This window comes from Pezoporus occidentalis, unplaced genomic scaffold (assembly GCF_034315485.1).
Source record: "Pezoporus occidentalis ecotype Australia unplaced genomic scaffold, CSIRO_AGI_Poc_V1 ctg100, whole genome shotgun sequence".
In the NCBI taxonomy this organism is placed as follows: Eukaryota; Metazoa; Chordata; class Aves; order Psittaciformes; family Psittacidae; genus Pezoporus; species Pezoporus occidentalis.
Window position 1 is genome coordinate 1,020,580 of NW_026912780.1, and position 27,408 is coordinate 1,047,987.

General features: G+C 39.0%; 1 protein-coding gene across 1 annotated transcript; it reads right to left on the reverse strand.

Annotated features, from left to right (window-relative positions):
• Window positions 1–291: 291 nt before the first annotated feature.
• YAF2 (YY1 associated factor 2) lies at window positions 292–26,884 on the reverse strand. Its single transcript, XM_062612407.1, has 4 exons — window positions 26,561–26,884; window positions 26,270–26,395; window positions 5,893–6,045; window positions 292–3,289 (listed from the first exon to the last, which is right to left on the reverse strand). Exons 1-4 carry the CDS (start codon window positions 26,584–26,586, stop codon window positions 3,052–3,054), a joined length of 543 nt encoding a protein of 180 aa, XP_062468391.1. The 5' UTR covers window positions 26,587–26,884; the 3' UTR covers window positions 292–3,051.
• Between the last annotated feature and the right edge of the window lie 524 nt (window positions 26,885–27,408).

Sequence of the window (27,408 nt, forward strand, 5' to 3'; positions counted from 1 at the left end):
TCAGGAATATAAGAGACTGTATTATTGTACACTGTATCAATGAACTATTTATACTTGATTTTCCTTCATCTCTCCCCCTTTTTCCTTTCTGAAACCAGACAATCAATCAGCACATAAAGGAACTCATTTACATGAAACACTATCACACTTGTCTTTGTTGGGTCACCACTTCATGAACAACCCAGGATGTATGGCTGTTGAAAACTGGTGCATGTACAGATTTAACAAATAACAGTTCTTATGCAGAGAGCAGTCACAGAGAAAAATAGCTAATCAAAACACATTACAACATTAAATTTCCACCTTTTATAAATGGAGTAAGGATGCTTTTAAATATATTTACAGTTAGAAAAAGGTTTTAGGATTACTACAAGTCAAAAATATTTAGAAATTATGAAAGTGAAGTTCATTTAAATTATAACATGAACAGAGCCAAATGCCATATTCTACTTAGAATTCATCTACTCTGCTGTCAGTATTGTCACATCCCTTTATCACAAACAGGCAAACATTACCTTAACAAATGCCAAAACAGGCATCATTGCAATGTAAACGCTGACAACATAATAGTTCAGTCAAAACCACCACAGCTCAGTTTTTAGATCCTAGATGACTAGGATCTAGAATTAGAGATTTTACAACTGTATCTCTGATTAGAAACTGCATTTCTATGCCTTATTCCATAAAGAACAGTGAGACTTTTCTGTATTCTTTTTTGATTATAACCATACTTATACCACATTTCTGAGAGTAATCTCTGGAAACAGCTGAATCATAGTAAAGTCCACTCCATCCTCCCTTCCGTCCAAACCAAATGGCAGCTCGTTTCTGAAGATACAAAGAGCCCTCTTTGTTGGCAGTGCTGGGTGGCTTATTCACATAAAGTTAAATGAAAATACGTTTCCCATTTAGTGAACTACTGGTAATAGGTTATTATTTGTTTGCAAGGAATTCTGAAATGTGTTAGCATTCATTACATTTTAAATTAGAAACACATTTCATAAAACATCTTTCACTGAGATCTGCTACCATTAAACTGCTTACTTTAAACAGTTTCAGCTCCCTTGTAATCCATTACATCAGTATATTCTGCAAATAGTCCCACCTAAAAATAAAATATATAAAAAAAAATAAAGTTCAGAAGCATGTATTTTTTCTTTCAAAAACTAGTGTATGTTATTCTGCATACCAGCCCAGCCCCCAAAACATTTAAGAACCTTAAAATGCATCGTTTTACAGATACTAAGATTTGGCCAGGTAATGGCAATGAACAGACATCCTATTTAGTAAGATAAAGCAGGATACATAATAAACAGGTCAGTAGTTATCCATCTGAAATAGCCTATAATTAACATTTGATGTCTAAAAAGTTTAAACAGCAACACCAAGGAATGAGGTATGTATGTTCTCAGATATCACATCAGACTTCCATTTTATGCAACTAACTGTATTTCACAACTACCATCTTACAAAATAGAACAGTACCATTGTGCCTGTAGAAGTACTGCATTAAAAACAGAAAAATACATTACTACAAGAAACCACCAAACATCACAATTGTCAGGGGCTACAAAAATCCATTGCTTCAGCTGTTAGGAGACATATCATACGTTGGTAATATATACTGGTAATAATCTGGGGCTGGATTCACTACCAATAAGGTCTATCCAACTTTTACATGGGCTTAAAAATATATTTACTTTGAATGAAAAAGAAAAGAATCATAGGAATAAGCAGCCTACCTCACTAAAAGGAGCTAAATGGACATTTGTACTGAACCTGAATCTATAATTTAAAATCTATACATGGATTGCATGTGTGTGTCAAAACACTTATTGGTTGTAAACAAAAATGCAAAATCTGTATTCACAAAAATATTTTATTAGTAATTTTACATAATACCAGATGGGATTGTAAATAGTTCTGCTCTGCATCAGTATATTGCTAAGTGCATAAAAGTTGGCAGCTTATGCCATAAAGTAGGGTACTGAGTTTTTTAATATGATTTATGACATAATATATTCAAATAGGCCAAATCAACATTAAAGAAATTGATTCAGGAACAAAAAATTAATAGTACTGTTACTTCCTTATTCTTGTGCAACACCTGATATTCGTGTGATGAAATAAGTGACTATGTGACACTAGATAAATTTGGGCCAAGGAAACAGCACTAAGCAGAAATGAGAAATGCACTTCTGCTATTTTAAAGCTTTTCCAAACTTTCATATTTCCAAATGTTGGGTTTTGTCAAATTCACTGTCATCTGAGGTTCAATATTTGTTACACAACATAGAATAACAGTGTACAGTGACAATGTCATACTTTACCTGAATTGTAAGGTTAACAAATCAATGCTTAGAATGTGTTTTCTATTTTGCTTGTAAACATTACAATAAGTGTTTTAAAGTGTGAAAAAATATTGGTAAACCCATCAACATAATTCAGTAAATCTAGTAAAACGTGTCAAACATTGGCAAAAATTCATACAAACGTTTCATTTAATAACATTTTCCCTATTTAACCACACCAAGTACCAGCAGGTGTTTTTAAGATAATTATTATGAAAATTCTGTTGCAGCAATAGTTGATTAAGTTGATCTTTGACTTGCATACATATAACTATGTTTCACAATTCTCAAATAATACATATTTAGGCAGCTTGAACTATGTTATAAAAATTTAAATTCAGTACATGCCAATAGTAAAGACTCCAAGAGTTGTGTTAGAATTCACTAAACTAAAAGTGAAAATGGACTTACCAGTAACACTGCATAATGAACATTCAAACCACATTTTCATGGCACCTTTACACATGAAGATTAAAAAGTTGGTCTGAAAATGGTCTGTAAGCATTTGTAGATTGAATTTAAATTATTGTTTCTACCACTGCACTTTTTTTCCTTTATTTAAAACTGCATAAATTATGTTCCAGTCAACATACCAATTGTGCATGAACAATCTGTCATGAAAATGTGGTAACAGGTGACAGCAGTTATGTATTTGCATGTTTTGAAGGGAAGAGACTAAAGAAACTGAGGAAATAAAACTTTAATGAGATTCCCCATTCAGTGATGACGCTTCTCCTCTGGGCGAGGATGACCTGGACATTCCCCTCTCTGTGTTGTCAGAGCTAGAACCACTCTGACTGTGTTGATCTGCAGAAGCAGCACTGGAAGCAGGTGGTGACTTAGTTTTCTCCTTAAAGTCTGTAATTATGACTGTAAGATCTCCCACGGTAACTTCCAAATGCTGAGCACTACTTCGATCCACATTTTTCAATCTTGGCCTAAATAAAGCAAATAATCATATTAAAAGCACACACCCCATTTTATTATCTTACATATTAGGAGCTCTGGAGAACATGTATGTGCACATAAGACTGCTATGTGCAACATGTAATACATAGGAAAACAACATACCACAAGCATTTATGGTAGACTGTTGCCTAGTATGTTTTACATTAAAGTAGCTGAAAGTAACACATTTCCTTCTCCTAAGGTTATCATAAAGTTGACCTTATAAGTAATGTAACTGTGAAGCAACATGCATGTGTTTGTTGCACATGTGAAGTTTCCTAAAGGCTTCTAAAAATTAAGCCTGTCTTTATTATGGCTATAGAAAGTTCTAATTTTGATCCAGAGGAAGCATCCATGTCTGCAGTGACCTTAAGCAACAATTCTAAACAGAGAATGATGTTCAGTAATGAAGACATTGGTTTCTGATTTTTGAATTCAATAGCACAGTGTTAACTTGCAACAAGTATTACTTCATTTCAAAACTTCACTAGGACTGCTCATGTATTATTTGAGCTGCACTCCATTCACAGCACAACTCTGGTATATCCTGGCATATGATGTGGTTTAAATTATGCACAGAGCTGAGTGCTACACTCAGTGTTAACAGCCTAAGTCTCTTCATCTAATCTTTCAATCGTTTGATTTTTCACAATGAAGAGCACCAAAGAACACTTTGACTTATATTCTACCATCATATTTTTGCTAGTGACAAGCATAAAGTATTTCCAATTTATTACTTTCCTTTGACTACCACGAAAAACTGTCACCAGACAAGCTGTTATGAACAGCATAGACTTATGCATTGACCTGATTCAAGCTGCAATAAATGACATCACATGTTAGCAGGTGTGCTAACAGCAAAGCCCTGACTTTTACCCTATCATCTGACTTTGTTTGAAGTAAAATTGGCTCCCATTCACTTCAGCTGAACCACCTCACACCTTTCCTCCACTAGAATAGAGGTAGGCTTTCATATCTTGTTCCCCTGAGGCTGAAGTAGCAGGACTGAAGAATTCAAGAGAAAACTGAAAATCTGGTACCCTGAAACATGGGAAGAGAGAGAAAAACTCAGCATTATCAACCTGCATAAGCGCCATGCCAGGCGCTTATTAATCATCTTGAGTGTGCATGCAGATTTTTACGGTCCTTTCCAGAATGATGTACAAGTTTAAAGGCAAAGAGAAAAGAATATCCTTTTCCCAGAAGACACTGAAGAAAACTGCTTAAACTAATCAAGCATTGCTTTCTATCCTACCTAGTGAATCAATTCTGTGAAAAACTGAACTGTTCGAAGCATTAAAAAAGTAGCTTAGTTATTTCAAATAACAATTCTTAATGCAAATCTCAACACTGGCATTTCAGTCCAAGATTTTTATTTTAGTTATCTGCCAAATGCTCTCCCTCCTTCCCTACCTTACCTTTGCATTTTTAATGTCCTATTGCAATTCACCCATCAATACTTCAGTTTATAATATTTAACTAGCTTAGTTAATACGATGTTAATTTCAAATACTTCATAACTGGAGTACTTCAGCTGCATAAGGCAAACTAGTAAATTTGAGCATTAAAGAAAAAAAAAAGGAAGGAACATCTCAGTGTCCTTAATCCTAACCATGACTTTGTTAATGACTGCTCTTTCTGGACTCTCAATCTCTTCCAGGTTCTTACCCTGATGATCCTATTTTAGGCACAAGAGAAGCATCTGCTACTTCTCTGCATAACTAATCCAAACGATCTTCCTTGGCTGGACTACTCTGGAGTGCCTCCAGCAAATGAAAATAACAATAAAAAGAACAAAAAATAAAAAATAATTAAAAAAAAAATCAATAGCTCCTCCCACATTTGATTAGGCTACACATCTCTCATACTTCTCAACTTTTTTGGCACGCCATTTGGCATTCTTGCCACAATAGTTTTATGCATAGACTATAATGATTTAGGGGTTAAACTTGCTGCTTTTGTTTTGCAGTTTGCACCCTCCTTCCACCTGGACAGGATAAGGCTTTTACAACAGCTTGTCTGTACTGTAATATTTCATGTTTTCAGTTCTAAGAGTCCAAGGTTTCCGTCAGCATCCCAGATGTAACACAGACTTTTATCACTACGTAATACACGTGCCTTATTCTGTCACACTGATTTATACCCTAGTTCAGCCCTTCAAAGTTTATTCCAGTTCTGCAAGGATAGCAATAACCACATTACCACTCTTCTGTAGTCTGTCACTGGTTCACTTTATTATTCCACACAAAAACTAGTCACTACTGTCCCCTCTCTTTTCCAGACATTAGTATTTTCCATTTGACTATCTACAGTTTTGGATGGTGTGAGAAATACATCTGTAACCATTAATAAAAATAGCCAAGTCCTTTTCTTTATATTCAGCTGGTCTCCATCTTCTGGTCAAAATTACAAACTGCAGGTTTTCTTTGCATTTAGTAGGCATCCTAATCCAATGAAATTTCACACACATTTAACCTTATTGTTGAAAGAGTTTGCCACAGCACTTACAAAGCTGTAAAACAATGGAATATTTTCTCGTTTTCTTTTCTAAATTGTGTTTTACTAATACTGCAAAAGTTTCTAAAATTTTTACCTGGTTTTCTTATGACTGTTCTTTTTGCTTGTTGTTTCCTTTTCACTTTTTTCCTTTTCTACTTTGTCTTTTTTCTCTTTCTTTGATTGGGTAGGGGGCACGAACTGCTGAGGAACCTGTTGTGCAACCAGCTGAGAGACAGGTCGAGGTTTCCTGTGTGCACATATATATAGACACGCATAATGCTTAGATTTTACAAGTCTCAAACTCTTTACACTTCAGTTATTAACAATCACTATAAAAAGAAATACTGCTAACACTTCTTGCTAACGCTTCATTAAATAGTGTATCAGTTTAAACCATTACAGCCTTTTGTTTCACTTGCATAACCAACAAATGAGATTATATATTTCTTTTAATGATTTAGAGACAAGATTTTGCAATGTGCCCTCGTTTCCCAGTTACCATATCCAGGCAGAGACTTACAAAATTGAACTTCAAAAGATGGAAGCTTCCAGAGAGAATACTTTGCCATTCACCCCCAGCCCTCTCAAATGATGAAGGAGTCTGTTTTGAGTGTACTCCAATACAGAAGTATACAATCCATACCACAAAAATGAAAAAGCTGAGTTTTCAGGTGTCAGAGCTAAAGCCCCTGCTGGCCTTATAGAGTAAAATTTCAGTGTTTTCTGCTCAAACAAATTCATTGAAAGCAATAGCAAATCCTATTGTATATCATTTTTAACAAGCTGTTCACTGGTAAAAAATGCACTGCACTAATATTAGGGGGATGCAATCATCAGAACATACATACTTTAAAAGCTGGCAACAGAAACTTCCAACCACATTCCACCACTGTACATAGTGGAGGTTTCATTTCCAAGTTTTGATCCAAGCTAAAAAGCAGGGTGGGAAGAGGAGCAGCAGGCAGAAGAATTTCAACAGTTTATTCTCTTTGCATTTCCTGAAATATTTTGAAATAGTCTAATTTTGTATTGGAATACACGGATTCTAATTTGAAATGAAACATTTCACTCTTTCCAATGCAAATGTGTTCATTTATTTTGAGATCTTGGAATTAGGAAATTTCAAGTCATGACATATACAAAAGAAGATTCCATGGTTCTACTGAGACTTTGAAGATGCAAATTGCTTCTCCAAAACAGCGCTTACTCTGCCAGGCTCTTGGGTTTTGTTAGCTGGGTTGTGTTGTTGGGTTTTTTAAATAGAAAAAGCACAAATTATATGCACTGTGGTAGTCTAAAAATATCAACCAGTTACTAGAGCAACAGAAGCTATGAGGTCTTACACATATTCATTTATCCCAACCCACAGGATCACACTACCAGCACTTCTTGCTCAGGTGAAGAGTAAAATAAATAAAAAAAAGGCAGAAAAATCAAGGCAAGTCCCATTAGCAAGTTCTATTTTCAGTAATGACTGCAACAGTTCATGTTACACAGTGAAAGCCAAGTTACAAGAATCCATAAAGTGTGGGAAAGGTGGTTAATAGAAACCAGCTGAGATTACACAACTCTTCATAACAAGTTCATCATGAATCAAAGTAAAAATAAAGACTATTGAAACTGTCAACACATTAGAACTTTAGGTTAAAACCTAGACTGCCATATACAACTCTACCAGTTCATAGTTAGCATGAACTAAGCCCAGGCTAACTCATGGAGAGACAAAGATTAGCAACAGGTCACTTACTGAAAACTACCCAGTTTATATCAACTGGCAAACATATGACTACATGCTTTTCATGAGACCACTGCAACCAGGACCTTGGAAAACACACAGTATAGAGAGTCCAGAATCACTGAAATGTCTCAATGGACTACAATTATTTACATTAACAGAGTACATAGGACATTGTTACAAAAACTTGTCTCTGAACTGTTTTGATGTTTTGTCACAACAAAGCAGGAACCACCAAAGTGTAATGGCTGCACAAGATTATAATTTCAGGTGGAAAACACTTGTGGTATATGAACAGAACTGATAATCTGTCTTGAAGACTGGTCCAAGAGACAGGGAGTTAATATTTCTAGTGATGGTCAAGTGACAATCCTGTCATTACTACAAAGTGATCTGAGAGAATGATCTGACACATTACTTATAAAGTTAGACAGCAGTGAACTTCTCAACATAGACTTAATTATTGCTCAGGACTATGGACAACACCATGATCATGGAAACTTGCTAAAAAGGTCTAGAGAGAGGAAAAAAAAAATCGTAGCCAACTATTTTAGGAGTTCTCAATTTGCAACAATTTCAATTCTTGAGGACAAACTAGATGATTTCTATTAGAGTACAGCTAGGAAATTAAGCTTAGAACCAAGTTCTAGGTTTAGAACAATTTTTTCTAGTGCCATTAACCAAATGAGATGGACAAAAAAGATATTTCCCATAAGACACAGAAGTCAGTTAAGACAAAGAAAACCCACAAAGAAATCACATTTGGGAGGATGCATTAAAAATTAATATAGAAGTTCTATGTGGTTTTGTGGTGACAAAGAATTCCACTCAAATATTGTATTCCTTGAAATTAAACAGTCATCTTTGTTGTCAATTATTTCTACAGCTTTCTATTAGTTATATCTATGTCCTACAATCTCTTACCTGCTTTGTCACTTCCAGATTGTTTAAATGAGGCACTCAATGGTTTTATCTTAAAAATTTGAGAGAAAAAAAGATTTTCACATCTCTGAACACTGATAGCATCTTTCAAGCCTTCCTTATACCCCTGCCCAGGTACTCAAGAGGGGCTACTGAACTGAAACCTAGGGCTTTGCAAGCCATGCAGGCTTCAGGAGATAACTTTACCACTCGTGAAGCTTTAGTCTGATAGAATTGTTCATGATTTAGCAGGAGCTGAATCATGTCATTCAAGCATGAAAGAATTCATGGAAAGAAAGCTTTCCCTCAGACAAGATAAATGTAAGAAAAACTATTCCCGTAACAGGAAACTGATTTTGATGATTTGCCAACATGCAACATTTTAAATTACTGGTTTTCAAAATGAGTTAAAGACTCCTTGTAATAGGCTGCTACAGATTAAGTAGATATAGACAATGTTAACACTGCCTTTTACTTTATCAGTATGTTTACAGTAATCTGCTTTTTGAGCATACTCAAGAGCACTTCTTTCTTTAGAAAGAAGCTCTATAAACTTCTGCATTATGATTACAAGAATTTTTTGCCTCTGTCACTGGGAGTGACTTTACAACTGAAGAAGCTAGAACTAGAGGAAGAAATGTTCATAAATGCAATACATATTGCTTAGCCCCTCAAAACGTTGTATTTTTATCTATTAATTTCACTTCAATCATTTTAAGTGGAACACTTATCAAGAGATTATACACTATTACAAAAGATAAGAGCTATCAACTCTTTCCAACAGAGGTGAGCTTTATGGTTTAGCCCCTAAGCACTGCAGCTGTACCAACAAACTGATTTCCTGAGTTTCCAAGAGATCACTAAACATCACAACTCCAAAAATTATGCCTCTCCTTCTCTATCACTTATTTTCTTTACAGCCAGTGTTACCTTTCTTCTACATCAGTATCAGCCATACTTCTACCTACATTTCTATTCCAAACTCATCCATTATCAATTATTTAATTCCAGTGCTGCTTTCAAGGTCTGGCATACAACTGCTCACTTCATAATCTCCTTTGAAAAATAAGGAAAACTTACATTTCTGCTTTTTTTAAAAAGCAGACAGTAATACAAACACTCAAGGATACAGTTTTTGTCTTCTCTGCAATTTCCATTAATGCTAAATGACAAGGATGTCATAATTTTAACTCTATTCTTCGTTGCTGGATGTGACCACGTTTTATTTTACAGGATTTGATCTGCTTTACAGAGCATATTTACAGAAGCTGCAGAGATTTGTCTGTTTAGGTTTTGTGTGAAGAAACTCATTCAACACTGATGGTCTCAAAGGGAGCAAATATTTAATACTGAGAAGGACAGACTAGTTTTCACTGTTGGCATTATTTAACAAAAATATAGCCATTTACATGCTTAGAGGTGAACAATACACATTCAAGACTACATGCAGTGCACTAGACCAAATGATATCTGGAACTTTTGCCCCAAGTCATTTCCTTCTCCCAGAGCTCAACACAGCACCTTCCTGCTCACAAGTCATTTTAGACATGTCACAGCAGTACATGATTCCTTAATTTCCCTCACCTAGCACTCCCCAATAGCCTGTGTAAAAAGAATGCTGACCAATTGGATATGATGGAATAACTTGGCCTCATTACACAAAGCAGAAAAAAAAAAAATGATGTACCATACTAATAATCAACATATGCAGCAGAAGCACAGCAAGCTCTCAGTCGCCCAAGCTGTGCATCAAACAAGCAGACAACTGAACTGGCTCAATGCCGACGCATCTTGGGGGTCTGTCTGAGTTTATTTAATTTATTCAGAGCACAACTACATTTGCACAGTGCTGCTTCTACAGCCATCACGAGTCCATGAAGCAGTCTCATGTCTCCTGCACTGCTCAGAGTATAAGCTCAAATTCTGACAGACCTCAACTACTTATCTGTCAAACCAGCTCTAGGGTCCATCTGCTACAGTCTGGAAACTAAGAGCATGATGTGGGCAACTGTTATTTTTCCATGAACCAACCCTAAATCTACCTACATCTCAAGCGAGTTCTGCGTCAGCACAATGCACCCCTGTGCGGAAGGTCAGGAGAGGATTCATCTGTTTGGTGCTGCGTATCCTGAAAACACAGAGCCAACCAAGTAAGACTGCCAAGCAGCACACAGTGCAGCCAAGCTAGTAAGACTGCTGAGAAGCACAGCACAGAGACACCAACAGTCCAATAGCACAGCCAACAGCTGAGCTCTGATTTGGTGTGAGCCATGCTGGACTTGGACTGGTCCACACAGAACCAGTACCCATATGCTCTCTGCAGCCATATACCTCAGAATATAACCTATGCTTTTCTGCACAGAAAGACATGCTATAATTAAATCCAAATGCTGAATACATAACACCTTTTCAACCTGTTGTGGGAAAAATGTATTGTCATCTATAACGCACTACTTGCGGATTCCAGATATTCTGAAGACACCAAGACATACTCAAAGGCACACTATTGAAGCTATATCTCCTCTGCTTTGCATATTTATTACTGTAGAAGTATTAAAATTACGGTTTCTCAATCTTAACAGCACATGTCTAAATTAAGGAAGTGCTGTCACCTCAGCTTTCAATCAAGCTGAAAAATATTCAACAGATAACCTGGATCCAGAATAGTATCTGTCAAGCACAGCTTCCATTCTAATGCAATCCTTCCTTTCCTTCTTCTCAGGTCCATTCACCTCCTGGTTCCAATTCAAACAAAAAGCCCTTGCTGAAGGCTTATCCTGTCTGCAGAGCAAACCATCTGTTTCGTAAAGAAAGTGTCACCTGCAACATATGTAAAACTCTTTACAATACCATGTTAAGTCAGATATTTAAGCCTGCTGTTGAGCTCTGATCACTTTACTTGCCACGCTCCCTCCAATGACCAGAGCAATGTTCTAGTCCAGTTTTACTTACCTAACTTAGTTGATAAATTTCTGTTCTCAAATTCCTCTTACTCCCTGGTTACTTGTGAAATTATACACATCTTGCCCCATCCTAGAAATCAGGAAGAAATTGCCTATGAAACAGTACTCCTACAGAAGGATGTAATGTCATAGCTGCCCAATACGGCATTGATCTGTTTTGGGTTTCTCTTCCAGACACTAAGAAGCTGCCTTTTGAATGACAGAAGGATTCAATGAAACAGATAAGATGTTCATACTATTAAACAAAACAGGTAACTATTATGTACCACGATTCATTTATTCATCTGAACAGTTTGAGCTTTCAGGCTGATCAGAAATATCTTGTCTCCCATCATATTTTCATTCTCAGCTCCTGAGCAAAACAAAGTCTGTGGTATTTCTTCAAAATTCTTCACTTGCTTTTATGTAGAATCTTTACACAGTATCCCATACATTCTGTAATTTCAACTTTGCACACAAATTGTCCTTTCTTCCATTGTAACGGATTGTAAAAAGATCGTAAAAGACTGAAAAACCCAAACAAACCTAAACAGGTTTCAGAAATGTAAAGAGGTTTTATTCAAAGGCACTCCTAATCCATAAGCAGTAACATTGATCTAAACTTCTCTTCCCTGCAGGGAGATACTGACCTTTTGTTCAAGACAGCAGATTTATCCCTCAAAAAAGAGAGGTTAGAAATAGCTGGAACAGAAACCTCACTGATTTTGTCTTGCCCTTGGTCACAGACTCCTTTCCTCAAAAATGAAAATCCACATTATTCTTCAAAGTATTCTTCCCTCTCAGTTGATTCAGAGGACAGAATAAATGCTTCTAAGTTAACAGAAGTTCCCCAATCTTCTACTTCGTTTCTTGTTGCTTTAAGGCCCTCACTGCACAAGACTCAAGTAGTAAGTCCAGCATGTTTTTGAATATCAGCTTCATTCATACTTCTGCAATCTCTTCTGTTCCACCACCAAGGCATGACGGAACTCATTCTGCCAGTAATCTAGTCAACCAGTGCCCTGAATTTCACTCTCCAGGGTGCTTCAAGAGTTACCAATATCCACTGTCTGTCTGATTAATACCCCTTTGGATTTTTCCTTCTGTCTTAGAAGAAATAAGGTTAGGTTTAATGAAGTCCTAATAAAAATCTTGTTTTGCTGATGTTTGTAACGTACATATCTTTTAAAACTCTAAACAGAATACAGTTAAGCACATTAAAATCTTGTTGAGAACAAAGTTGAATCATTCAAATCCTACTCTGCTCTTTCATTATTAGACTGGATCATTTCCCAGTACAAATGTACAGGCTTTAAATATCTTACAATTTATTTGAAGATCATTTTCCACTCACATCTATCCTAAGTATTAATGTCTCAAGAAGCTAATAGAAATCTGATATCCACAGTAATACTCAAATCTCCATTTTTCTAGCTCATGGTCATTACTGAAATCTCAAGAAAAACTTATCTTTGCATACTTTCTACTTCATCGTCATATTCTTGCTAGTCCCTGCTCACATCTCCTTCATCACGTCCTCCTTTCTCCAACTGAAAAGGTCTACATTCTCAAATATAACATAACACAGTAACTAGAGCTATTAGCTTAAAAACAAAAAGTTGTTCCTATTGTCCAAAGCAAGCAGATGTACACACAGAGTCAGCTGGAGAGATGCATGATCTTACAATAAACAGCTTTTTAAACAGACAAAAAGGATATGAAAAAGCTTTTTTAAGTAGGAGATTTTCTACATGAAAGACTACTCTTGTAACACGCTATTAGGAGAATATCTTCACTTGGGTATAAATGTTCTGAGCCATTCTTATGGCACTTATGTCAGGAACTTTTACAGGGCACAGCTATAGTTAAATATTGCAGCAACATTTTAGTGTGATATGCTTCCTGCTTGTTTTCAAAAAGACATTCTCTATGCAAAGTTCTAACCGTAACTGTTACACAGCTTAGACAGCTTTTTATTCTGAAGATCACAGGACAGGTTACAACCAGCAGCTTTGGAATATGACTTTTCCATGATGGACTGATGATACAGATTTAGATGCCAGAAGGTCTAAATGGCTCCAGAATATATATATGCACACACATGCACACATATACATTTCAAATTCAGTTTCTCTAAGAACACAATACCTTGAAGTAGAAGTTACTAAGAAGTAAATGAACTTTCCTCCCATCCACTAGCCACTTCTTTTTAACAGCTATATCCCTCCCCCACCTTTATATACTGATAACAAGTCACTTAAACATCAAGTAATTAACATCCCCTCTTCCTCAGGCATGTTTTCTCTCTTTTTCAGAAGTCTTCCTGCAACTCAGGTTACAATGACGCTAATGATTTTTGCATCTATACCCCCCTTTTTTCCCCTCCCACTGTAACTGGCTTTAATAATAGCAAATGTAAGCAACATCACCTTGACAGACAGAAAAATTAAAACATACACACAGCTACCCAAACCTTTTTTGCTTTGAGCCGCCCTCTGCCTGCAAAGGACTTGAGTTCAAAGAGATTGCCTGGTTGGGTGTTTTTAAAGACTAGGAATCCATGAAAAATGTTGAAAGGCCGAGGCCTGTACTTATATGGACATTGCAATGGTGTTGACAGCTTTAAATAAAATAAATGGAACCAGATTTAATTTAGCATGGTCCTCTTGTTATCATGGCTTACAAATGCACAGGTGAAGTACTTTCTAAGAGTCAAGAAACTGTTACTTAATTTCTTTCCAATATAGAAAGAAATCAATAGAACAGAGACACATGCACTGTCCACACATAATGATCCAGACAGCCAACAGTCCATTTGACATCTAGTGAATGGCAGAATCTTAATAAACTTCAAGGAAGAAGGCAAAAGTTTAAGTCTCACATTTTAGGCCGTTCATTTCAGGCCATTCACTTCAGTTTATGCACAAATCTGTATTGTTAAGGTGTAAACACACACAATTTGGCTATACAAAAACCAAGACAAAAAATTCCCTATTTGTACCCTATCCATTTCTGTATCTTTTTCACTGATACTCTCTTCACATCTCAAGAAGCCAGTGATATTTTCAAGTGGTAGTTTGACTATAAACACTTAAAGTGTGAAATATTTTTCAGACTTCAATAGTGGAGGACTATTCTTGTGAAATGCAAAACACTCATTCCCAAATAATTAGAGAGAATAGTTACAAAACACAAGTACCCCTCCACATATTTGCAGATTAGCTACAGTGCTTTGAGACTTTATTTTCTTCCATCAGGCAGTTTTTCAACTAACAACTTTTTCCTAGACTCGATACATAAGAAAAAATCACTGTTTTAATCACATTTATCTTTTAATGGAGTATCACACCTATTCCACAAGCTCTTTGCATGGCACCTTGTGCAACAAGAGCTTCTAGGTGCTGCCAAAGTACTGAGGAAACAGTATTCCAGAACAAAGGAAATTGCTTTTTCAACTTCACTAAAAACCCAGCACAAACATTTGTTCCATTACCATTGCTGATTTTTGTGAACAATCACAACCAGACCACAACCTCCCAACCCCAAAAAAAGAAGACAGAAAAGGCGGAGGAAGGGGGAGACGTTAATTTCTGCATAAGCACATCAATAATACTATTTTAAGCAAATGGGAAATTGTCAGTATAGTAACTAAGTATACTTAGTATACAAAGTAGTACTGCAAACACTGTGCCCAATTAGACCCTGCAAACTGTGGTGTACACAGAATTTAACAGGTCATGTAATACCACTCCTGATTTTTAGCAGTTGAAATCACATTATGAAAAGCAAAGAATATTTCCTATTACCCGTTCTTGTAATGCAAATACAGTGATTGCTAGCAATTAAATTAAATCACTAGCAGAAGCAGCAGCCTTAGGATTCTGACACAGATCAGCTCACCCTCCCTCAGTCATCAGGACTCCATTAAGATATTCATAGAATAAAAACTATCAGATTAAACTATGTTTAGCTTGCCGTGTCACATGAATATGCTCACACTAATCACCACACAAAGCTATCTTGTGAGAAACTAGTCTTTATTTCTCCATTGAAGCAGTTCATGATTAAATGCATCTTCAACACTGATAACTTACGTTCTTATCCAAATTTATTTTTCCTCATTACCATCCCTTCTGTCATATCCTAGAATGTTAACAGTACATTACACTGCCTCCACAAATAATACAACTGAATAATTATGACAGCGCAAACAGTGGAGCTAGCGGTCTGTACGGGAAAACATAATATAGATCCATATGCATACTGCAGAGTAACAATGCAGTTTTTACACCTTCTATGTATATCTGTATTCTAACTTTCAGCCAGTGTTTTCATATTCCTAGCTGGTTTACAGTGTGAATCACTTACTTGGAATTCATCCATTCAGTGCATTTCTAGCAATTCTGTCTTTCAATAAAAGTTGATTCAATTAGAACAGACTTACAAAACCCATATGGTTTTATCAGTCACTGTATAAATGTGCAGAAAACTACCCCTTGAGGCACAGTCCCTATTTAATCATTCCCTTAAAGGGAATGCCCTATTTTCCAGATGACATTTAACAGATGAGGCCAGCATCAAGTCTCCTGAAGACAACTGGTACACTGCACAACAGCCTGCCTTTAGAAGAAATACCCATATCAGAACCTTTATAAAGCCCAAATTCATCTTCACAGATAGCTTTTAAAGCAACCATCAAATGTTACATTTCCAGCAACCAGGCTTAAGGCTTCAACCTCTTGCACACTGTTGTGAGAAATTCTTCTCTATATGCCACAAACTGTGGTTCACTGATGCTCAGCATCACAGCTATATGAAAAATACCCTGTTTGAGAAACATATGGGTTTCAAGCAATTTATATTCCCTAGATAACAACGTGCTACATATAAACAGGGGTCAGGAAGCTCAATTTCCTAAACATCAGCCCCTGAGGAGGCAGCATTTGGAAGTCTGCAAAGAAGGCAGTGGTTACAGTGGTTTTGACTCCTAGATCCTTGGGATTCATGCAGAAGTGACCTCTCCCAACTTCCAGTCCCACAAAGGATTGACTGGATCCTCTGGGCTGCTCCTCTGTCCTGTTCCAGTAGAAACAGTGGTGCTTTTTGCACGTATGCAAAAACACACGCAAAATATGAGGTTCGTACTGAGGCAGCAGCATAGTTACCGTTGCACAAAACAGGGTGAACACTTGGCACAACTAGTTTTGGGACCAAGCAGGAAGGAGCTTGCCTCTGCCCCATCTTATTTGTTCTGCACTTATGTGTGATCTTTCCAGAGGCTACAGCATTCTAGAACTTTCTTCCATTCATAGTCAGCCCTGTGACGATGTCCTCCTTAAGCAAGGGAAAACACTACACACTTTGCCTAAAAAGTCTCCGCAAGCTATCCAGAAAAGATGTATATTAGAAAAAGATGCCACAATTGTGAGCCCTGACCGTTTCTTTTTCCCTTATTCAGCTACAGAATTCAAGCTTGCAACCCTCATCACAGAATGTTTGTAAGAAACAACCTTCCTTTTGCTGAACGTGTCAAAGCAACCTTTTTCCAGCTTTTAGAGTTAAGAACTCTACTTTTAAAGTAAAATTTAACCCCCCCACTCATTCGCGTTTTTTTTTCCTACCAAGCACTGTCATTTGACTTGTGCAGTTCCGATAAAGTATATTCAAGGATTATGGAAAAGTTTGACATCCCAAAGTTCTAGTAAATTAAAACAGGTACATTTTCTATCGTTCATTTCCTCTCCACCCCCCAACTCTTAAGAAAACAAGAAGAGACTTGTAGCGGATGTCAAGGTTGTATCTTGTACTCTTCAACCTGACTTCTGATGGAAAGTTTGCCAGCTGAAAGCCTACCAATAACGTTCTGCAGCTGAACTCTCCAAGTTCAAGCCTGCTCTACATCAACATACCACATACCAGTGGAAAGCACATCACAGACAATCCTCGGGATCTCTCTGTCCTACTTAAACTAGGATAAGCTATTGCATGAAAGCATTAAAAATGATCACTTAATGTTTTGTTCCACTAGCCTGCTTTGAAAATATTTTGTAGCTGGCTGAATCAGCTAACTAGACATCATTTGATACCCTGAGAAACTTTTCTGCAAAGCATACTATCCTAACCTGACTTTCAAGATGAAACGTACAGACACTTTATCACAGGAACAGGCACAGTGGGCTGTCACAACAGCAAAGGAAAAATTGTTACAAAAAGTTATATGACAGAAAATGCAAACTTCTCATCACTCTGCAGGCGATAAAAGCTTTCTTATCAGCTAGACTTCTCTTTTAACATACTTAATCTAATTGTAGGTGTTTATTCAAATCTCAGTAGCTTTTAGTCTAGGACAGCTAACCATTTTCCCTAGAAAAGACACAATGAGCAAGAATACCACTGGTGGCACTAAAAACAAAGATGACATTTCCACTAAAGAAAGAAAATAAAAAAGCTAAACATATTGAAACATGCATTACTTATGGCCCAAAGGAAAGTACTTGAACATGGAAATAGAAAGAAGTATACCCATTATCAAACATGGAAAGAAAGCAAATACCAGATGGCATAAAGGCTTCTTTGCTTCAGTCTTCACACAGAAGTTTAATACCGTGTAACCAAATTAAACAAGGGGATGCAAGTACAAAGTAGAACAAGAAACAGACCAGGCTACTGAATGTTATATATTTGACAGTCAACAGCATCTAAAGAAATTCACCCTAAGAAACAAATTGCTTAGAGAACTACAGGAAGAAGAAAGATGTCATCAAGTACTGCAAAAGAGTGAAAAAAAAAGTAAAAAGGCAAACCCAAAATGGTATTTCAGGAAGTAGTAGATGAGTCACAGCCTAACTCAGATTTCAGAAAGATACTAGAATAACATTATTTAACAATTGGAAGCATTAACGAATAAAGACAATTGGTTTGACACAGTCTAGTTTCTCTCTTGAATGGACCAGTTGTCCTAGCAACTAGAAGAAAAGCAATACACGGCCCAAGTCTTGACTTGCAATGAAATCAAAAATACATTTCCCCACTCAAGCTAGACTTTGGGACAAAGTTGTGCAGAATGAAGTTCAAAATTAGATTTTGCTTGCTCAGTTTTAATAGTTCTCAACCGTCAGCTGTAGATGTGGGATAGTATTTATAGTGAGGTCCTACAGGTATACTATTCAATATTTTAAATCATGTTGTGGACAAAAGAATAAGGAATAGAATAAACAAGCAGCACCAAGCTGAACAGTGGTGAGAACTACCTGCCAAAATCATCCTGAGTTAACAAGACTCAAAAATTAAAACAACGAAATCCAAGGAAGACAGCATAAAGCACCATGGGCCCCACAACTGCATACAAAAAGCCCTACTTAAGTAACAGTGGAACATAAAATGACCCCAGAATGTACTGAATCGAGTAGATCACAAGGCATGAAGAAACTAACATCGTGATGCTACTGTGCAAGAAGAAAAGGCTCATTAAGGGAAGCACCAACATCATTATTTAGCAGAATCCTGGAAAGGTACAGTCTCACTACACCTTAAACTGGCAATGACTCAGCTGTAGGTATGTCCTCATTCTAGGCCACTACTAACTGAAGAGTCAAGAATAAAGAATTGGGATATAAACTGAAGAAAAATGACACCTATAAGAAAGGGCTGCTGAAATTTTGCTTCCTTAAGAAAGACTTAGAGAAAATGGGTGAACATGGAAACCATAACCCAGCAACAAAAGAACTGCAAATATAGTGGGTAATTCCCTGGGATAGGGAGAATATGAATCAACTTATCTTAGTGAACACAAAGGTTAGATATGTGGAAAAGCATCACAGAATCACAGAATCCCAAGGGTTGGAACGGACCTCAAAAGATTATCTAGTCCAAACCCCCCTGCAAGAGCAGGGTAACCTAGAGTACATCACACAGGAACTTGTCCAGGCGGGCCTTGAATATCTCCAATCAAGGGCAAAAAGAGCACCATAAATAAGCTGTATAAAGGGGGTTACAGTCTCCTTCAGTGGACACTTCTTAGAACAAAAATTATGTTGCAAGTTGCCCAGGTTTACTGATTCTCTTTCAGTATGGGGGGTCTAGCTCACCGGAAGACCTTTTTCAGTGCGAGTTCCTAGGGCAACATGGATAAGCCAAGTAAAACATGTTAGCCTTCTTAGAACCACCCCTGTGAAGAACTCAGATGTATTCAGAGCTGCTACTATTTTAGTAACCGTGGAAAACAAATGCTCACCTATTTTGCTTGGCTTTGGTACAATTCAGTTGAACAAGCCACTCTTAACTTGCAGAACTTACATCCGACCCTGCAGTGCCTGTTAATAAAGTTGGCCTTCCAGAGAGTATATCTTTTAAACCCGTGATCAGATTCAAGATCTTGGAAACAGAGTGCTGAGAAGTTTTTCTTCCTGTTCAGCAGCTTTGATATCATTAGTTATCATAGGAAGGGAACAGAAAAAGTTTACAGAAAGCAACAGGTTTCTGGGTTTTTTTTAATTATATAAGGTATATACCCATAGAACAATGACAGCTACATAAATTTCTAGCCAAAGACAACTGCTGATACAACTACTATTTTCAATATGATGCAAAAAGAAACACCTATATTAGGTTTAAATCAACCATCAGAGTTGGATCAGACAGACCCTGACAAGTCTTAGATCAGTATCAAATGAAATACTGTTCATTTGGGAGTTATAGAAAAAACCCAAACAAACCTCAAACCAAAAATACCGAGCTCATGCTTAAAAGGAGAAAAAGCACATTTTTTTCATAAGCTGTTTAGAAAAATGAATTAAAGTACCTGTCAGGTTCAAAACTACGTAGATTTAACAAAGATTGAACTTAATAAACAAACAAACCAAAACCAACTTCTAAAATATAAGCTTCATTTTCCTTTGACTGGCTGCTCATTGCATTCTCTGTTGCCCATACAAGCTACACCTATCAACAGCATCAGAGAGCCACCCCAGTCAATAAAAATCACTATCTTGTTTTAGATAGAAAAAACCTCATTCAACTTGATGTGTGCAGACTTCCTAAGTTTCACTATATTTTTCAGGGAAAATAATTCCTAAATAAATTCCTAAATAATTCCAATGGATACTTTAAAAAACTCCTTTTAAAAAGACTGGAAGCGCAGAATGAGTAGATTTCCTGACTGCTATCTGCAGAGCAAAAGAGAATTATTTATTCATTATTGTATTCATAATTTAATATTTAAGCTTAAACATAAAACTTGTAATACAGAGCTTGGTAAAATATGGATTGTATTATATGACTTTTCCACTCACTTCATTCCTGCAAATATTTCCTCCTCCAAACTACCATAAGTAAGGAACAGCTCCTCAGTCTGTTAAGCTTGATTCAGTCATGTATCTGTAAAATCAGCATGACGGGCGGTTCTTCCTCTTTCTCTCCTTCACAGCCTTCCCCCTGACACATAAGCGCGCATGTGTGCACGCAGGCTGCATACTGGAAGGCAGAAGAGAAAGTCTTTAACAAGCTGTTGTAAAACAGACATGTTAAACCAGATATACAAGATAAGCACCAACTCCCTGTCCCAAGCAGCACTGCATTTCAACAGAAATACAAATAACCACATTTGGTTAAATGTAACTGATTTGTGCTTATAAACATCCAGATGGTACATGACTAAACAAATTGCACATGTTTTCTGAAGAAAAATGACCTTGATATCCAAGTTAAATTAAACATTTTATTTATGCTTCTCAAAGCATAAAACAAACTCATGACAGTTTTCAAGTAGAGACCTGTATCTCATGTATTTAGGAGGCTGTCAGACATGCTTATAAAATACATGCGCATATTGAATGGCCACACTCTCAGGCACAATCAAGGAGCACAGACCAAATATCAAGCAAATGTACAAAGATGGCATCCCAGTTCATTATACCTGACTCTTATGTCTGGTATGATTTAAACTTGGCTTTTCATACCTTAGGCTGGGAGAAAAGAAATGATTCGGTAATGGAAATCAATAGGGCACAGGACACGGAAGCCATGCCCCTCCATTCAGCTTGTTATGTGTCTACTTCAGCACTACAAATCTACAGAAATTCATCCTGACTCGGGATGGTTTTCTTATTCTGGCTACAAATTTCAGGAGCTATTTTATGTAAATGATATAACAGATAGCAGCTCACCCAACATATATCAGAAAGGAATGCCTAAAACAAACAAAAAAAAACCTAACCCCCCAAAAAATCTTCACAGAAACCACTTTTACCTAATTTATCTTCTTACTCTCCTTCCCCCTGCCCCTGCTAAAAAGGAAAATACTTTGGGCTTGAATAGTGTGCACTGAGTCTCACAGATCTATGGCTAAGAGTAAGTTTTTACTGAACTCAAAGCAAGCAATGAAAGTAGTTCTAAAAATTAAGTAAAACCATAACAAGGATAAAATAGTTACAACATTGTACAACAAACCTTCTCCTGTTATTAGCTAAGAGGATCCTACTAGTGAAAATATCCTTTGGAATTCTGTTCTTTTTCCTAATTTGAAAGTCACAGAATGCTATCGACTCCAAAAAGGGGAAATTGATCACATATTCCTGGCCCCCTTTTTTCCTTTATTTACACAGCAGAGTATCATGCCAAGCATTTAGAAGTTTAGCAAGCTGTTGCAGTTCCTCCTGTAGGTCCTTACTACATTGCCCTAAACATTCCTCCTTCACACTGGAACAATGGAAAAGCATAGCATAGAAAAAAGAATAGCATCCTGCAACTAGAGACCAGACCATAATACACATGCACCAAAAAACACACCAAGAAAAGCAAAGCAACAAGTAATTTTAAATCTGGATGCTGTCACTAACTGAATAACAACAGCATTAATATGATCTGGGGAAGATGAAGCAAAGAGGTGATGGAGCACTAACACAGGCTCCTAAAAAACAGAAGAGAGCAACAAACATCCCTTTAGAAAGAATGCTAGTCCTTTTGCTAGCTCTTCCCAGCAGCACCGGAACTCCAAATCTTTAATAACACATCTAAATTACAATCACTAACCCATTAGTTGGCGAGAAAACAAAACAAGCCAAACCCCAACTACCTACTGAAGGACAGACAAACTGGGAACAAATGCTGCAATAAGGTCTGTCCAGGGATCCAGCCCAGCTCTTGAAGATCAGCTAGTACTGGTGTTCTCTTGGTTCAGATAACATCATGAACAGAAGGAAAGAGAGAGGAAAAACGGTAGCGTGCCCATGGAGACAACTTTCTTTTGGCAAAGCAGTATCGTGAGAGTCAGACCAAATTCAGCAACCCCACTATAACCTTCTCAGGAGCCAAACAATTCTCTTCCTGGTTTTCAGCATAACATAATTTCCATGATTGCTTTTACAGTGACACTGGTGTGGGCTTTTTCCAGCAATCACTTTACTTTTTTTACTAAGGTTCTAGCAATCGCTTTACTTTTCTGTACAACACAAGGGACAGAGAAGGAATCACAATTTTCAAGTGCTTATGTCTCAGCAAAACTTAATTTCATGGGGCAAGGAAATCAAACCACTTATTTAGCCTAAGGACTCTTCCTCTTGCCAACCTTCAATGGCTTTTGCAAACAATAGAGCTTCTCAAAGAGATCATACAATTTCTTTCTAATGGAAACTATTAGACAACCTAAATATAGAGTTCATTACCAGTTCCCTCTATAACGCAGTATGTTAGGGTTCATATTCAGAATTCCTTATTCATGCGTCTAATGAACTTCAGCAGGAGATTTGTCCAAGTAAGGAATGATTATTACAACCCTAGGTTCCTTACATTTATACAACATCTTTCATCTAGAAGAATTCGACAATGTTTTAAAGGTCACATGTAGAAAATTACTATATTCAGTAGTCTCCTATCAAGAGGAACACAGTAATTTCTCAGTACCCAAGCAGCAATATAGAACAATTGAGGTTAGAAAGTAAATAAGAAAGCCATGTCTACAGGGAGAATTTAGATCCTCAGTAACGTTATCAAATTAAAGTCTGACAACACTTCTACAGCAAAAGGTCCAGGGATTTCCAGCTGGCAGATAGGATCTTAGTTTATATCCGACTCATGGCACATCCAACTGACACCATGCTGGGGCACTCTTTTAGTACTAACACACAGAAAAGAGTGCCTGCCACCTTGGGGATTACTTACACTGCTTCTTGCGGCATCCAGGATTTCTCTTGGATATCTCCCATCCAAGAATAGCCTGGTTTAACCATTCAAGGCGATACCGCCTTGGATGAAATTAGTTAACACCATGATCCTATCTGCTTTGAAAATTCAGTTGTCTAGAAGCATATTAAAATACAATGAAGAAATCATAAGAATTATTTCCACTAATCTTAACAATTCCACTGGTTGTTAAAGATCATAATCCATGTCTAGCTTCTGGCATAAAAGATAATTCTTTCATAGAGAAGGAATTATTCAACAATGGAAACACCCACAAACCCTACCCAACCTGACAATATTCCTGTTGTTAATTGACATGACATATATATATATATATTTATAAGACAACTGTTTTAATGAACTTTGCACTTAATTTCCAGGGGCCTTCAAAACCACTAAACTTCACTATGATTGCCTGTTTTTCCATCTGCAAATCCGGTCGCATTCAGTGAATTTTAACGCGCAGAAGCAGACAAACCATCCACCCCAAAGACTTCTCTGAACTAAAAAAAAAACCCAGTACTTCACACTGTCTTATAGACAAAGCTCTCAGTAAAAAAAAAAAAAACACAGTAGAAATTTTGAAGAACCACTGCACACTAAGAACTGTGCTGAAGCATCAACTTAATCTAACATTAAGCTTCAAAATGGAAGACTTAAAAAAACCAAATTCACCGTGTCATCAAAACACCACAGCATTGTTATTCTGACCAGCACTGATGGAAAACACGTTGTTGTACAGGCTGTACCAGAAAATGTTTTAACAAGGCCCCAGTTTGGTGTCTGGGACTCCAGCTCCTTAGGGGAAAAAAGAAAACAATCCATCCAAATGGCCTTTTGTGTCTCTCTGGCACCCTGATGACTCCCTCCACAGACACAAAGGTCTGCTTACTAGCTCAAATCTGATTTCTGAACTGAGGCCTAAAACCTCAACCTGCAGTTATCTCATCCGGTGTGTACATCCTGGGCTCTACAAACATCTGAAAATGCAAGCCATTTAAACCTAAGGGAAAAAAAGAAACCCATAAACCTACTCAGTTACACACTGTTTCAGAATTCAGGCAGAGAAACAAAAATCAATGTATCAGATAAAGGTCTGCCTACCAGACCACTGTGGGGGACAAAGTGGAAACAAAAAAAAAAAAGCAAAAACAAACAAAAAGAGATTTTGTTGCTAAAGTATTAAAAAAATTATGAAATACTCAAGAGGGGAAAAAAGAAGGCAATGATAACACTGCTTTTTCAGGACTGTTTTATTTTTTCCACACTTCTTTGCCAGCTTGTTTGGCTTTCCTTTTTTGTTTGGTTGTTGGGTCTTTTTAAGTTTCACTGCTTTTACCCAACCGAGTTTCCAATGCAGCAAAACGTAATTTTCAACTGACTGCACCTATCAAACTGACTGGAGGTTTCAGAAGCTTTACTCGTGCCGTTTTAAAAGATTTTACATTCATTATTTCAGCAGCATTATTTTGCTGAGCATTACCAATTTTACATTCATTATTTCAGCAGCATTATTTTGCTGAGCATTACCAATCTGCACTCATCTATCCGTGATATGAACACAGTGCCATTGTTGTAACTGGAAACCACGCTATACAGGACAGATGCAACTCCTCTCAGCACATTTATCTCACCAAGTTCCTTAGTTTAAAAAATAAGTAACAAGATAAAAAAAATCAACTAGCATTCAAAACCTTAAGTTATGACAAGTCCTTTCAACATTCATTCCGGTTTTCAGAAGTCTAGGAAATCAAGTCTAGAAGTAAAGATGAATCATTCTTGTCAAGTAATTGAACCCAACCCTGCCCTTACAATTTCAAACATACAGCATTTCTTGCAAGTCATATTCAGCACTGCTTTGACCTGTATCTGGAATGTAATTGCTGGTTTTGATCAGATTGCAACTTTTATTGCCACTTAAACTTCTCTTGCTGACAGGATAAACCCATAGGTATGATAACTGTAACAAAGGATCCTGTAGCAATATTTTCCTTAGAACGCAATGGTTACAAGCGCACTCCTGCTGGTATTTTAAACACCCTCCGTTCCCCAGGCACACACGCTTAGGCCACAATACTGACAGACACCGCCAGACACAGCGACCAGGTAATCCACCACAAGCTTTCTGACGAGTGCACAGGGAACAGGTCCTCCTGGGAAGTCAGGGATACGCAGGGCAGCACTTCTGCACAGCACAATCAACAATCCCTCCCCAAACAGACGAAGGGTCTTATCCACCTTTATGGCCCCTAGAAACTGGCACAGTGATGTGTTGTGATTAAAAGCTAATTAAAATAATATTAATTTTTAAAACGGAGGTATTTATAAGGCAGAGTTAAACTCACAGAAAAAAATAGTTTAAAAGGAAAAAAAAAAAAAACAAGCATGGGAGGGCTAGTGCCTTAGCGCACGCCGCAAAAGAGATGGTTCCTGGGGGTGTGAGGGGCACGGCCCCTGCGGGGTCAGGCCGCGCAGGAGATCCTTCCCTTCCGGGTGCCTATTATCCCCGTTTCCACACGCGACGGGGCGCCGCTCCCCGACTTGGGTCACGTTTACCGGGGCACCCCCTAGCCCGGGCCGGGACCCCCCGGTAAACGCAACCCGATTTCTTCCACCGCCGCCCTCCCTCCCTCACAGCCCGGGGCGGCGGGAGGCTGCCCACGGCTCGCCCCGCTCCCCCTCCGCCGGCGACCCACCGTGTGGAGGTGCCCTTCCTCACGTCGCACATCATGCACTTGAAGGCCTCGGCGCTGTTGCGGAAGGTGCAGACGCTGCAGTCCCAGTAGCCCTCGTCCGAGGAGGGTTTCGGCTGCCGCTTCGGCCTGCGGAGACACACGCGCGCCAGGGGCAACACCGGGCACGCCGCCCTCACGCCGCCGTCCCCCCCCCCGGGGGCGCCCCACCGGGCGCCATCGCAGCCGGCTCCGCGCACCCGGCCGCCGCGGAGAGGGCCCGGGGAGAAGAGGACGCGCCACCGCTGCCCCTACCTGGTCGGGCTCTTCTTGTCTCCCATGCCGGCTCCAGACGCGTCCCCGGCCCGGCCCCGGCGCAGCCCTTTGTGTGTTTGTCAATAAGGAGGAGCGCGGGGGGTCTCTCGGCTCTAACGGGGACCCGGGGAGGAGGAGCCGCCGCCGCAACCTCCAGCTGTCGGGGAAACTCCTGCCGCCGCCGCCGCCGCCCCCCTCACGTGTCCCCCCGCCGCCAACCAGCGCCCGCCCGCAGGCCGCGGCGCCCGGCGGGCCGCGCACGGCGGCAGGTTCGCAACCGCCGGCGGCTCGGGCACTGCGAGCCGGGAGGCGGCGGAGCCGGGGCGCCGCTGGGGCTGCTGGGGGCGGGGTGGAGCGGGACGGGGCGGGGCAGGGGGAGCCGCGGCGGGCCCGCGGTGGCGGGAAGGGGCAGGCGCCGAGGGCGGCCTTGGCGGCGGTTGGTGTGAGGGCGCCCTGTGGCCATTGTCCCGGTGGGGAGTGAGGCCAGGCCGTGCTGGGGGCCTGCCCCGCGGCGGTGCCAGGGTAGGCTGGGCGGCTGGGTTACGCGGAGCCTGGCAGGGGGGTGCTGTCCCGCGGCTCCCAGCTTGAGCGGAGGCGGTGGCCGGGCCTCATCTGGGAGGCCGAGGGAAGGCTGCGGGGAGCCGGCGGCCCTGCTCCTCGGCCCGGGCGGAGGGGGCCGAGGGACGCGCCGGGTGGCCAGGGCAGAGTCGGGGAACCGGCGGAAGTGGTGTTCCGGGCAGGTGGGAGTGCGGGGGTGCTGGACAAAACGAGCTGGCTGCGAGTACGAGCCATTTAAACTGGCCTGCAGGGCTCTCCGGAGAACTGCTTTTCTGTTAGCAGCCGGTATT

Bases quoted from the DNA above. Each gene is read 5' to 3' on its own strand.
- YAF2 (XM_062612407.1), bottom strand. From the start codon at position 26,586: ATGGGAGACAAGAAGAGCCCGACCAG. The intron at 26,396-26,560 runs GTAGGGGCAGCG...GTGTCTCCGCAG, and splicing joins GACAAGAAGAGCCCGACCAG to GCCGAAGCGGCAGCCGAAAC. The intron at 6,046-26,269 runs GTGGGTCGCCGG...ATGTGCACACAG, and splicing joins AGGAAGGGCACCTCCACACG to GAAACCTCGACCTGTCTCTC.